The 15,559-nt window shown below is 35.5% G+C and overlaps 1 protein-coding gene across 1 annotated transcript; it reads right to left on the reverse strand.

Moving 5' to 3' along the window:
• Positions 1-10,791: 10,791 nt before the first annotated feature.
• LOC132634102 (protein RESPONSE TO LOW SULFUR 2-like) lies at positions 10,792-11,583 on the reverse strand. The gene has a single exon (XM_060350403.1). It carries the CDS (start codon positions 11,462-11,464, stop codon positions 11,111-11,113), a length of 354 nt encoding a protein of 117 aa, XP_060206386.1. The 5' UTR covers positions 11,465-11,583; the 3' UTR covers positions 10,792-11,110.
• Between the last annotated feature and the right edge of the window lie 3,976 nt (positions 11,584-15,559).

Consider the following 15,559-nt stretch of genomic DNA (forward strand, 5'->3'; position numbering starts at 1 on the left):
TTTATGCATTAATTTTGGGTCACGTGAACACATGATCACTCGACTAAACTTGATATATTATGTATATAATTCTGAAAATGTATCTAATATTACCTGAAGGAACACATGATCAAACCCGGACGAGTGGAGCACTGGTTAGGGGTTATGTTTATTACCTCAAGGTCTCAGGATTGAACCCGAGGTCCTGCACATTTCTATGCTTTTATTAAAGCAGCCTTTTAACTTTCTTTTTATATTATTCTAAATCATTTTTCTTCTATAATTCTAATTACCCAAAAGTAAAAATCGTGTTTCCATTTATTAAAGCAGCCTTTTAGCTTTCCTTTTTATATTATTCAAAATCCTTTTTCTCCTATAATTCTAAGTACCCAAAAGTAAAAACCGTGTTTCTATTTTATATTATCTCTAATAAAAAAAAATCTTTATATCTAATTACCCAAGTCCCAAAAGGCAAAAGAAATAAAAAAACCACATAGGCGCTAAGCTGCAACGAACCAAAGGCAAAAAAAATTATAAAAAAAAAAAATCATAGCTAATGGTGAACCCATCCTCTTGAAATCTTAAATTCGCCTTTGTATATACATACATACATACATACATGTGCTTTCAATAAGAGTGCCTTCATTGGCAGGCTGGCAGCCATCATGCCATGTTTTGGATTATTAATAATAATAAGGCAAAAGACATAAATTGACCCTTAAACTATACCCAAATGTCGATATCACGCTTAAACTTTACTAGACTTATTACACACCTAATATATGAAAAAGTGATATTATTTGCCCTCTGACGCACATATAACCAGTCTCAGGTGTGGAAGTGTTCCACACGTGCGCGATACGTCAGCGACACGTTATTTATTCTTTCACAATTTTTCTTTTTTTAATTTATTTTATTTATTCTTTCACAATTTTGCTTTTTTTTTTTTACTTTATTCACAAAATTAAAGTAAAAAATAATTTTTAAATTTTAATAAAAAACTAATTTTCCATCTTCTTCTTCATTTAACCCCCCCCCCCCTTTCTCCTCCACCTTCACGCCCCCCCCCCCCCCCCCCCCCAAACCCTTCTTCTTCATTTCAGCACCACCGTCATGCCGCCCCCAGGACCCCCTTCTTCTTCTTATTCTTCTTCTTCTTCTTCTTCTTCTTCGTTTTTTCATCCTAGCCATTATCTTTTTACTTGCAAACCAATTTTGACTAACAAATCACCAACAAACAAAAATTTCAGATTCAAAATTTGTAACCCAACAACATTTTCGACTACCCATTTCAGATTTAAGAATTTGAAATGGTTTCGACTTGTGGAAATAATTTGTAATTTATCGGCAATGATTTTTTGTGTAATAATTCTGAGAGAGAAGATTAGAATGAGAGATTGGAATAAGGTAGAAGATTGACCGGAAAAAATGGAACTGCTGTGTGAAAGCTTGAAGAAGCTCATCGGATTGTTTTTTTTGCGTATTTTTCTAACTTCTCTCTGTAATGATAATGTTCCTTCCTCAATGTTTTGAAGATCAACAATTGCTTGTCAAGTAATACCAATTGTCAATGTTCATGGTGAAAAAAAAAAAAAAACAGAAACAGAAAATGCCGGAAACGAGCTCGTCGGAGCTCAGGCGTAGGTGGAAGTGAAGAAGAAAATGAGGGGTGGGGTGGGGGTTACAAAAAAAATGAATTTTACAATTAAAAAAAAAGAAAAAAAAATATATAACCAAAACGCGCCTCCTTTTTTATTCTTTTTATATATTGTGTCACATCAGCTCTCAGGGAGTAATTAATATCACCTTTTCATATATTAGGTGTGTAATCAGTTACTAGTAAAGTTTAAGTGTGATATCGATATTTAGGTATAGTTTAAAGGTCAATTTATGTCTTTACTTCAATAGTTTTATCTCCAACGGATGAATCTCTTACCACTTTTGTAAAGTAACTTCGCGGCAAAAAGAGGGAATGAATGAGCGTTTTGACATCTTCCGCATTCTGTTTGGAATAAATAGGGCCAGGAATGCTTATCCAGTTATCCTCTATTTTATTTTTGTTGGCATCAATGAGAACAACTAAACATGATGAACGCTAGTGCATGCGCGTCATTAATTTATAGTTGGGTTAGTAGTACTTTTACCCCATCAATTATCGGTAAATTTTAGTTATAGTCCTTATAATGGTTGATTAAATAACGCATGCAACATTCAACTAATTGAAATATGTAATTTTGATCTCTTTACTTGTGAATATTCATAAATTTACTATAATTATTAGTCATTCCACCACTTAATTATCTATGTGTTATGTTAAATTTATATTGTGCGTTACACCTTATTTGATAATTGATAGTAGTATAGTTCTAAAAGTAACTCAAGTGCAACATACTTCTAAAAGTAACTCAAGTGCACTGGCTTTAAGTTTGAGTTTGTGAAAATGGTGATGGGCACAAGGACGGTAGTAATAGAGGGGGAGGTGTGGTGGAAGAAGATGGAAGTAAAGTTGATTTTGTTAATGAGGTGGCATGCCATATAATGTTTGTTTTATTAAACGAAAAAGGGTTGAATATACCCCTGTACTATCGAAAAAGGGCCAAATATGCCCCTCGTTATACTTTGGGTCCAAATATACCTCTACCGTTATACTATTGGATCAAATATACCCTCATCCGTTAAAGTTGTCCAAGATGGATATATAATCCTACGCGGCATTAACATTTAATGAGATGGGATGTCACCTCATCACCCCTAAAATAAAATTTCATTCCCCTTCACCACCATTACCGGTTAAAATATGCCTCTCTCCAAAGTGGAATCTCCGGCCACATTTCCAATATTGACAAATCTACGGCCACATTTTCGTCGGAATATCAGTTTTCCGTTTTCGGCGACTACAGTTAGACCTCTCTATAACTGATACGCTCAAATTACACCTACTAGTGGCGTAAAACAGACATTGTCAAATATAGTAACCCAAACAAGGTTGGGGTCGAATCCCACAGGGAATATGGATAGAAAAGGTTACTAATTATATGTGATACTGGTCTTTAAAGGCTTTAATTCTATTCCGAGTAGTTTGGAATAATTGTTTTGTAATATAAACTAGCACTAGTACTTGAATTGTAATTAACACGAGAGAGAGACTAAGGTTGTGTTCCCCATTTTGATTAGATATTATGCTTCAGGTTTCAATGTGATATACTTCTATTGGTTGTTCTAAGGATTTGCACTTGATCTCTTAAAGACTTCCTAATGTTTCCCAATAGTTAGGTCGTATTTCCTCTTTATGATTTTCCCAAATATAAAAGAGTTGATATCGAAGAACGATCAATAATGCCAATTAGACTTGTTCTTATCCCTAAGTTAGTCTATTAAATGAGGGTTAATGTCCCGAGTTATTGTTATTCAATCTTATCAATTCAACTCACTTTCCCAAGAAAAGTTAGAATAATGGCTTAAGTTAATGCTTGCAATATTACCTAACACTAAAACACAAAGATTGAATAAACACTAACAACCATTATGCGTATATCAATATTAGAAACCCATTCACATAATACCCATCATAGGGTTCACAACCTTAGAATTAGAATTAGCAACTCATACTTTTGTTCAACAAAGAAAGCTTAAAAGAGGACATAATGTAGCTTACAATGGGAATAAATGTGAACTAAGGATGAAGTTTTGGCCTTTAATGCTCCAACAACTTCACAACAATTCAATGCTAAGATTTAATGCTCTCTAATGAGTGATAGCTTTCTAGAAAACCTAGAAGAAACTATTTATAGGACCTAAAAAATGTGTCACAGTCCTGGACAAAAATACCCTTCGCGGCAGCGTTACGGATCGTAACACGTGTTACGGTCCGTCCTTTGTTAGCTAGATATTAGGTCACACGTTACGGCTTCCTTCGACGGACCGTAACACAGGTTACGGTCCGTATCACCCAGCGGATCTCAGCCTCAAGTCTTCAATGAATATCTTCTTGCCATGCATTACGCTCCACGTTACGACCCATAACGATGCGTTACAGACCGTCCTTATGAGTCGTAGTGTTGGACATCCATAAGCATTTTACTGGAATTTCCTCTCATGTTCCGGATCCACGTTACGGTTCGTAACACATGTTACGGACCATCCTTTAGCTCCAAAGTTATTCATTTTCAGCGATTTTCTTCATTTTCGTTCCTTAGTCAACCAACCCTACAAAACAACAAAATAACCTAGTAAACGATAAAACACTTAAAAACAAGTAAAACTCCTAGTAAAAAGACATCAAATGTGCCGTAATTTCACGACACATCAACAACGGCATCCGAATATAACAACACTTCTTTATAATAGCCAAGTTTTTTCGGAACCAATTATTTATGTTATATTTTACTTCTCTATAACAACATTTCACCTATAACATCAACAACCAACTTTATAATAGTACGCTCTTTGTAAAATTACCCCCCCCCCCCCCCCCCTCCCCTCCAACTATCTTCTTTTTTTGGTAATATAATGATTAACCATCTTTATAAGAATAGAATATCTATGATTACCAATAATAAGTGTAGAGATTTTGATCAAATATTTGATCCTTTAATACACTATTTATGACACAAAAATATCATATGAATATATATGTTGTCATCATTAAAAGATTTTCCTTCGTTATAAAAAGTGTGATTAAGCTTAGAGTTTGACAATTACAAATGAAAAATTAGTTTTTATGCATTTGTTTTGCCTATAATAACAAAATATTATTTTAAATGTCAATGTTGTTATAGGTATATAACAACAATTCTCTATAACGGCCAAAAAGCTTCGAACCCAACGATGCTGTTATAGAGAGGTTTGACTGTACTCCGCGGTGTAAACATCTATTAATGAGCTTGGAAGGGTCAATACTCCGTTTCCAAACTCTGTTAATGAGTTTGTAAGGGTCAATTTCCCAGTCGTGTCTGCGTTTGACGACGGAGGAATTAGATAGAGAGAGGGAGGCGGCAACGGCAACGGCGGTGACGATGGCTGCTACTGTTGTAGCGGTCGAGTAGTTAATGCATGAATCATCCAACGGATTCTTCTTATTGCTGCTCTTTCCCATAGTCCATGCTCTTTTAAGGTGCCTCTCCAATTGTTCATCCAAACTCTTCAAATCAATTTGATCAACTCTGAATTCTTGACTACTGAATTCTTATCATAAGCTTGGTGAGTTCATAATGTTACGCTTCTTTGAGAAATCGTCAAATAGCTTTGGAACTTGTAATCAGAAAAGAATTGTTCTCCTTACAAGTTTGACATAATCCAATAGTTTTCGCTTTAAGTTTGTATTCATATCTAAAGTTCACTTAATATATATAAATAATTCATTCAGAACATAATAAATTACTTTTTATTTACAGAATTAAGAATCCATAAACTTAATCTAATTTCGCCCCCTAGCCTCTACTTGCATTATGGCAAGATATTTAATTTAAGGAGAGTTCGAGTTCTTTATAGCTTGATCACTATTTCAATTTTGCAGATTCACTATTTCACTTAGCCTAACTGTGGTTTCCACCTGTCTTCAAACAGATACGTCGCCCAATTAATTCTTGTCCACAATGAATGAACACATAACGTAACATAATAAAAATAGAGATGTCAAACTGACGGATTAATCAAATTTCAAAGTTGAATTTGATTAAAACGAGTTAAATCAATAAAGAAGTTATGATTAACCGTCCAAATTGTTTGACTCAAATCGATTGGGTTGATTTTATTATTTCAATTAGTCCAACTTAAATATTTTTTCCCTTATCTGTTTTGTAATATTTTAAGAAAAAAATGCTGAATCAAACTAAAACAATTTCTTCTTTACGGGAAGTTGAAATTGTAGAGAGATAGTGTACCTATGAAACTAGGAATTGTTTTCTTATTTTCTGGCAATAATTTTTTTAAGGTTAAAATAGTCAAAATTGACTCAAATTGAAAAAGAAAAGTTGAGATTGTGACCAAGTTGTTCGAAATCATGATAAAAGTAACATAGAAAAAGTAGCACAACCTTTCTTTAAACATAAATCGATAAATATCTGCTCTTGTTGGTGGATAAAACAATTTTTATGATAATATTGAAACTTAGAAAAAGCATGACAAACAAGATTGGTTAAAAGAAGTAATTAAAATAAGAAGTAATTTGTTTGTCCTATGCGCATTATTTAATTAGTTAATTAAATAATTAATTAATATTTGACGGCACTAGACATGCCTACAGCAAAATAGCATATTCCCCAAAAAATTTGGCAAAATCTTTAATTTAAATGAAGAAGAGGCATTGCCGGAAGATTACGTCTTAACCAAAATAGGTAATTATTTTACTTCCTCCGTTTACTTTTATTTGTCCAGTTTTTTAAAAATATATTTTCACTTTTAGCATATCAAAACAAGACATTTTTTATTCTCATTTTACCCATAGTATTAATTACTCACTTCAAATCATTTTTCAAATTCAATAAAAATATGCATCAATTAATATGGATAGATTAATAAATTATGCACTTCATTTATTATTTCTTAAGAGGTGTGCAAAGTCAAAAGTAGACAAGTAACGTGAACGGAGGGAGTATTATTTTGTGGACCTACCTATATATTGTTTGGAATATGTAATTATGGTTGCAGTGTATACCAGAATATAACATGGCAATACCGTGCACTGCTCTTGGAGGACTTCGCTTTCTTTGCAAACTAATCCTTTGTGTTTCAAAATAACGGTGGTGCCTGAGTCCGTTTGTGCACATCTCAATAATTGAGATAATTTCATTGGATAGTTGTTACTTCTACAAATATAAGTATCGGGTAATTATATGTATCAAGACTTTTGTCTCTGCTGAAATTTAAATCATACTTCCTCTAAATAAAAAAGGGTGCCTACCTAACCTTTTTTTCTTGAGTCAAAAGAGTATCCACATATCAAATTAAGAAAGAATTAACTTTATTTTTTTAGATTTACCCCTATTAAGTGCTATGTAATCAAATTTCAATACTTATTTAATTGGGGGCATTTTTGTCAAATCGCCTATTTTCCTTTAGGAATTAGTATTTTCAAGGTGTGCAAATAGCTAAGTGCACACTTTTTTTTATTTTTTATGCAGAAGAAGTATTTTCCAAGATTTTCACTCATTTCATTGCTAGATCACTCTTTTGGTGCTTTAAAAACTAACCTTTGTGGCAAATATCTTACTCTAATACTAGCTCTTGATATTTTCTACACACACAGTTAAAGCAGCTCCAACTCCAATTCAAATATTTGAACTGTACTTCACTTGCTTTAAAATTCCAACTCTTGGTTATATTTGTCACTTTCTGGAAAGCATTATTCTTTTACGTATTCAACTGGTAAATAAATAACCTAATAATAACATGGTCTGTCGAACCATTAGAGTGGCAGAAGGCACATCAAAGTTTTGGGATAATGTTGTTTGATTTCGACATCGACATAAAAGCTTGATTTTTTATCCCAAAAAATAGTGGCAATCACATCAAAAGCACGATTGGAGATAATAGGCCAATTAGTTCCTGATGTCTGCAGTTTCACCCCACCTTACTAGTTACTTCTGTACATATTCCATTGCAAACAATAAAAATTATTGCTAATTTTATTTAGCTATGGATTAGCACAAATTAGTGATGAATTATTTTAATTTGTGATGAATTATTTTAAAAATCTATTTAAAGACAAATTATTGACAAATCCATAGATAATTTCTACTTTCCCTTGTAGTATATAGTTTTAATTCCCACTTCTTAACGCTCGTTGGTAAGCTAGTTATTGATACTTTTATCTCGAGTCCGGAGCCTAAAGGACATAAAAATACACGGTATAAATTAAAAGGAGATTATATTTTAATTATATATCAAAACGGGTATAACGTGGAGGAGTTCACGTTATACCCCAATTTTTTTATTTTTTTGCATTGTCAGAAAATCACAGCAAAAAAAAAAAAAAATTGTATAATGTGGATCAATCCACGTTTTACAAATATATGTTGTAAAACGTGGACCGATCCGCGTTATACAAAATTATTTGTTTAATATATATTTTTCTCCCCAACGTTTTACAAAATAGGAGTCCGGAAACAAAATGCCCCCAAAAAAATCATTTTGAACCAAAATACCCCAACAAAAAAAATGTTACAAAAATATCTTTAGCGCAATAAAATACTGCGCTAAAACAGTTCATGGAGACGGAGCCGTTAATTGCTTTAGCGCAGTATTTTACAGCGCTAAAGTAGTTTTTTTTTTTTTTTGCATAGCGCAGTAAAATACTGCGCTATAAAAAAAAATTGGTAAACTTTTTTTTTTTTGCAACACTTAGTGTGTTTTTTCATACTTTGACCAATGATTAGTCGTGTATCAAGACTCCGAAACCTCAATATTTTATATAGAACCTGATATTTTTTTCTGCGTACAATAATGTAGGCTCAATACATCAAGGATACATAGACGTTCGGATCGTCATTTTAGGGGTTGAAAAGGTGTCCGAAGTAAGTTTTGTTTGAAAAAACTTAGTGTTTTTTTCATACTTTGACCAATGATTAGTCGTGTGTCAAGACTCCGAAATGTCAACATTTTATATAGAATCTGATATTTTTTTCTGCGTACAATAATGTAGACCCAATACATCAAGGATACGTAGACGTTCGGATAGTCATTTTAGGGGTTGAAAAGGTGCCCGAAGTAAGTTTTGTTTGAAAAAACTTAGTGTTTTTTCCATACTTTGATCAACGATTAGTCGTGTGTCAAGAATCTGAAACGTCAATATTTTATATAGAACCTGATATTTTTTTTGCGTACAATAATGTAGGCTCAATACATCAAGGATACGTAGACGTTCGAATAGTCATTTTAGGGGTTGAAAAGGTACCCGAAGTAAGTTTTGTTCGGAAACTTTAGGGTGTTTTATTTTCTAAGATTTTGATTTAAGCGTGTTATTTTTTAATCAAGACATAACTTTATTTTGAATATAAATATAATTCTAAAAAATATAGGGAGAAAAATTAGTTGTAAAGTGGTCAAACTTTAGATGGTCATAACTTTAAGCTCGGACGTCTGATTTACGTGATTTATTTTTATTTTGGGTATTTTTCCGAGATCTATGCGGACAAACTGCCGCTGGTCGAGCCGATTTTTTTTAAAAAAAACACCTTTTATCCCATTCAATTTCAATTTTCCCCCAAATTGGCGTGAAATTTTCAGTTTTATTTACTTATAATATAATGATACGCAATAGATTTCAACTTAAAAATGTCAGGGTAATGTAGCTGTGAATGTCAATTTCACTTATGTGGTTTCAATTTTTGAAAATAAAGCTGACTAATTTTCTCGACATATAAAGCTGACTAAAATAACCTTACAGTCAAACACTAAGTTTTTTCAAACAAAATTTACTTTGGACACCTTTTCAACCCCTAAAATGACGATCCGAACGTCTACGTATCCTTGATCTATTGAGCCTACATTATTGTACGCAGAAAAAAATATCAGGTTCTATATAAAATATTGACGTTTCGGAGTCTTCACACACGACTAATCATTGGTCAAAGTATGAAAAAACACACTAAGTATTTTGGTATGAAATGGATATAGCTCCTGCTCGCATGGCTAGAAAGTGTAGTACGTGCAAGCAAACAGGTCATAACAAGAATCGATGCCCCGACAGAAATCAGTAGTTGTTGTTGCTTGTTGGTTTTTATGTTTTTTCTTAAGTTGTACGATCGTTGTTTCCTTATGTAATCTTCCAAGAATATATAACATGTCTTGTGCCGTTTAATAGTTAGTATGTAATTTAACATTTACTACTCAGTTAATGTGTGACGTTTATTTAACTTATTTTTTATTTATGTTCGCATATATAACACATATTTAATTATTGCATGTGTTAAAATATTTATTTCAGTTAATCACTGAAATTAACTATATGCTTTAAAAATTAAAAAAATTAATATTTTTTTTTATTAAAAACACAGCCGAATATGATTTAAATAGAGGCAGCGTCTTACAAACTATTTTGTAAAACGTTGGGGAGAAAAATATATATTAATGGTATAACGTGGACTGATCCACGCTATACCATTAATTATTATTTTTTTGCCGTGATTTTCTGACAATGCAAAAAAACAATTTGGGGTATAACGTGGACTCCTCCATGTTATACCCGTTTTGGTATATAATTAAAAGGCAGCCCCCTTTTAATTTATACCGTGTATTTTTATGCCCTTTAGGCCCCGAACTCCTTTTATCTCTGCATGTTCCATTTATGTGATGTTGTTTAATTGTTAGACCTTAAAATGGATCGTACCTTTTTATATTTATAAATAATTTACAAATCTATTAATTGCACCTCTGTTACTTTGGTACCTAAAACTGATCACCCAACCACTATAAGAGAATATAGACCTATTGCTTGTTGCACTGTCCTCTACAAGTTGTACGTGACAGGGAGTTTAAGAAAGAAAAGAAGGCTTTTGAAACTTGTACGTGATCTAAAATGAGCCATAGTTACTTGTGTGGCTCTAAATCATTTCATTAAAGGTAGAATTGATATTCTTAAAGTTAAATTATTACTAAATATAACAACGTGTCATTTTTTTAGGACCGACTAAAAAGAAAAGAGTATCATATATATTGAGACCGAGGGGCTATTACTTTTTATTTAGTTTCTAAATATGTAAATTATTTTTCAAAAACTTAAAGATTGTATATCCGAATCTACTTCACTATTAAAATTAAAAAAAATTGAACTCTCAACGTTCAAAATGTATCACATAAATGAGACGGGGGGAGTAGATTGTGAACCTAATTTTCATTTATATTAACTTAATAGATGATTTTAGGAACTTATAAACTTCAAATCATCTGACAACTTCGTGTTACTACTTGTTTAAGATTCCCACAAATACACATAAAATTCCGTCAACTAAGCACCAGAGAAAGCTTTACCGTTCTACAGAGCAAAAGAAAAAGAAGATCACGAGAAACAAAATTTCTCTCAACAATATATTACACTTAATTTTGACAAGCATGCTCTACAATCTATATGACCTAGTTTTAAAATGGAGATGATGTGTCAACTGTCAACGATCAACCCCAATTTTCCCTACAATCACTGAAAACTGGGGACAGAAATGGAAGCTGATTCGAGAAGTTTTTGAGCCAAAGAAAGTTGCTCCATCAAATTGAGAACACGTGTCCTGTATGCCCGAGCCTGATCGACCGCCTCGGCTTCAAGTTCACCAAGCTGAGAGCAAAGCCGCTCCTCAGCCTCCTCAGCAACCCTCAGCCTCTCCCATGTCTTATTCAATTCCTCTCTCATTTTCTTTTCTCTCTCAATGCTCTTATTTATTTCCTTCTCTAATTCCTCATTTCTTCTTCTTAACACCTCACTCTCCGATACGGCGGAAGTATCACGGTGATGGGGATATTTATGAGCGGAAGGTAGAGAAACGGTGGTAAACATGTTGAAGGAAATAGTGGGTGAAAATATAGAGTAATTATAATAATTGAGTGAAAGAAAGAGAAGACAGAAGATTAATTGATTTGTGATTTTACGCTGCTACGAAAACGGTTTAGTTGGACGAGTTTTTATAGGCCCAAAATGGACATGTCCAGGTTCAATGTATCTGGTTTCGTTTGAGTTGATATTTTTACACAATTCCGGGATTTTTTTTTAATTTAGGGGTTTATTATGTACTTCCAATTAGACAGTGGAGAGTTTTTTGTCTTCTTTTTTTTAAGCATCAGTGCACGCTGGCCATCTCCAAGGCCCCAGCGTCACATGAATGTTTCAACGTATTGCGTCACTAGATACGAAAATATATTCTCACCTCGGTTCAAATTTGCTTGACAATATTTTTTATTAAATTATCATATAAAAACATTTATATATTTTTAGTTTAAAAGCATTTATTGTATTTTAAAGGAGAAGTTAAGAGTGTTGGCCGCTATATAACAGCCATAGCCGATAGGCATATATTGTACACAAATTATAGAGGGCTTCACACATACTAATTATGTAGAAGTGTGCTAAGTCAAGAACACACAGTAAATGCCTTTGTTACGAACATTTTATTCTGTCTCCACTTATGAAAGATAAAGCCACAACAATAAGCATCTATGTTTAACCTTAAAATGGAGAACAATTAAATTTATGCGTGATGCCAAAGATATGTGGCTAAATTCAATTAGATGTTAAACTACAAGAGGAACCAATAAGTAAATAAAGAAGAAGGTCTGACCAAGCGTGAATTAGGTCCGGCCTCGAGTATGGAAACCGAGGTCAATACCTGTGCCGATTACGTATACAATGGATAAAGGAAATAAACTCAAGAACAAAATAGAGACAGGTACAAGTAATTCTTTAGCTTTTGAATAAATATTCTTGCTTTCTTCCTCTTGCCAACCCCCTTTAATGAATGAGAACCTCCTCTTTATATAGTAGAGGAGTCCTAACTCTAATACAGTTCTAAAGCAAAAGGAAAGAAATATGTGATAGCAGTTTCCGAGATCATCGCCGAGATATCCGGTTGAGGGCGGATATTTCGGCCTTCCTTTTAATGTAGCTAACCGCCCTTCTTATAGCACCTCGTCCCCGACCGAACTCGACACCCTCTTTTCGATGACCCGGTTGGGTCATGCCCGAGCGTTACCATGACATCGGGAAACCGAGTGATTTCATGTCTTCGGTTTTACCCGTATACAGATAGTCCCCCCATTTCCCGTGGTAAAGTTATTGACGGCGGGAAATGGACCCAATAAAGCTGAGCAGTAGCCTGCCCCCTATTACCTAGGATAAGACCTTTCATCCAACAGTACACTTTGCCCGATGCAAAGCCATCATTACCCAGCAGCCTAATCATTTTGGGAGACCTCACCGTGGCAGAGTCCTTGATACGCTAAATACCTCTGGACTCTCTTCTTATATAAAGCGCATTCATCCTTCATGTGCCCACACTTCTTCAAATCTCACCTTGCTCCTCTTCAACAACCTACTGCAATTCCCGTGTTGAGATCATAATACTCCTCGGATCTTCAATCTTTTTCCTTTCACGAATATGGCTCACGTCCCATTATTGACTCAAGGTGAAGATCAACATTCGTTCATGCCGACAACTGGAGCCGCTGGTTCTAATAGGGGGTTAGATTCTATCGCTGCTAGCTTTGTTCCGTCGGGTTTCGTCTACACGAACGACTGTAAAGTTCTCCACCATCTCAATCTAGTGGAAAATTTTGAATCCTATATCGATGATGACACCATTGCCACAGTCAGGGAAGATTGTCACTTAGATGCAGATGTCGACATCCGTTCCGTTGGGGAAGGTGTAAAAATAAATCACCATGTTGCTGGTTATTCGTTTTCATATACTTATCCCTTTGCCATAGGGTTCACTCTCCCTGTTCATCGAGTGATTGAGGACTTCTGTCGTCGGTACCAAGTATGTATTGGGCAAGTCGCCCCGTAAATTTGGAGGCTCATATACTGCATAGAGAAGTTGGCCTATGCGGCCGGGGTCGCTTTCACCCTCGACCATTTGTTTCATGTATATGTACCTCGGGTGATTCGAGGGGGAATTGTTCAGATGCTTCCCAGGGGGAGCCGAAGTTTAATCGATCCCGAGGACGATTACGATCGAGGATGGCTTTGCCGGTTCGTGATGATATGCACGGTTCAGCTTCATCGCCCATCGTCTGTCGATTTTCACGAAGCATGGAACCCTTCACCGGATCCGGTTGAACAACAGCTTGAAACTGCTATCTTTGAATGGGTAATTGCCCTTCTCCGTGTTTCCCGTCGCTTAGGCTATTCTTGGAGAAGAATGGCACCTGAAGGGTGGAAAGGCAAAGATCACGGTAATTTCTTAACCTGATTGTTTCGACCCTCATTTCTCTGTGTTATATCATTAACTCAATATCTTTGGTTTCCAGGACTTCAGATGAGGAGGGCTCCCAAGGGAAAGTCAGCAGCCGAGGACATAGTTCGGGGAAGAAGAACACCTGATCCATCAAGACTACCTAGACGCAGGGAGGCTGCGATTCTTCCCGTTATGCATTTGGGGATAGAATCTCGAGTTCAAACTCGCCATATCATGGGAACTCGTCGGGAAATTCCTTTGGGTAAAACTCCGCCAACAATTGTGCTCGATGAGGGAGATTTATCGGGATTGCATATCCCCGGGTCATCTGCCTCCGGTGTAAGTCCCGGGGATATCTAATTGGTATCACCCATCATTACCGCATCCCGTGAATAGGCTCAAAGATTTTGTCCTCCAACTTGTTGGGTCGACTAAGATTGTGGTCGTCTTAGTTTTGTTTTCAAATTACTGGTAGTAGAGTAGGGTTTCTTCTGCTTTTCGTGAGGTATTGATGTATCCGACATAGTCGAAATTTTGTGGAATGGAAAAAATCTTTAATGAGGTTTCGTAAATTGATTGTTATTGGATTTCATTTGAACATTCCACATGTATTGTTTTGTATACGTCCTTGCTGTATTCGATCAATAATGGCTAACTCCATAATTCGTAAAAATCCGAAGTGCTTTGCTACCAGCCATCATAGTCGAACATTTTTTATTAGGCTCGGCTAGGACTGGTGCGAAACCACATCTTTTGCGACCTATTCAGAAACTTTACTCGATCATAGCGGTGTTCGTACGAGGCCCTGATCTAGGTTTCTGTGGAAGACCGATTCGCTTTAGCACGGTTCGTTAGTCGGGTAGACATCCCGGTTCCTTCTCGCATACGCTTCCCATGATTAGACAGGATCAAGGTCACATCCATCACGTCCGTCTGACGTCGACACGTGTCGAGGCCCTATTGGCTTTGAAGACGGTTGCGGAAGGAAAACCGTCTCGGTCCCACTCTATAAAAGTGAGTTTTCCCCTTTACTTTTAACTTTCCGACATTTACCAAAGGAAATTTTACCTTCGTGTGCTCTGGATACGTTGATCTTCATATCTTCAAACCTTCATACCTTCATATCTTCATATCTTCATATATCCTTATCAGTCTTCTACTCAATCTTCAAACCTTCATTCCAAACCTTCTTATCTTCATAATTTCGAAATGATGAGCAAATCTTCTAAGACTAAAGCTGGGGAGACCTCTTCGGCTCCTAAACCAGAACCACTGCTGACTGACTTTATTCCTCAAGACTGTTCGACCATCCGGGATTTCAAGGTAGAGAGACCTTCTCAACAGGGGGATCGAGGTGTCGAAATATCGGCCTATTTTTGCATGATACCCCTGAATAAACTCGAACAAGTCAAAGAGGATTGCGGGTGGAAAGGTAAGTAGGTCGTTATCCCTGACCGGGATGAGTCCATAACGACCTACGTGGAAGGGTATCTAAGTGTTTATACTTACCCTTTCACATTCAGCACACTCGACCCTGTGGTGGGCGATTTCTGCAAACGGTACGAGATCCCCCTTGGCCAAATTCACCCATCATTTTGGAGGATCATGGTACTCCTCCGCTATTTTTCCTCAAACGCAAACATTCTCTTCACGGTGCACCATCTACTTCGGCGATATAGTCCCCGTGTCTTCAGAGGGGGAAT

Source organism: Lycium barbarum, chromosome 3 (assembly GCF_019175385.1).
Source record: "Lycium barbarum isolate Lr01 chromosome 3, ASM1917538v2, whole genome shotgun sequence".
Taxonomy (NCBI): domain Eukaryota; kingdom Viridiplantae; phylum Streptophyta; class Magnoliopsida; order Solanales; family Solanaceae; genus Lycium; species Lycium barbarum.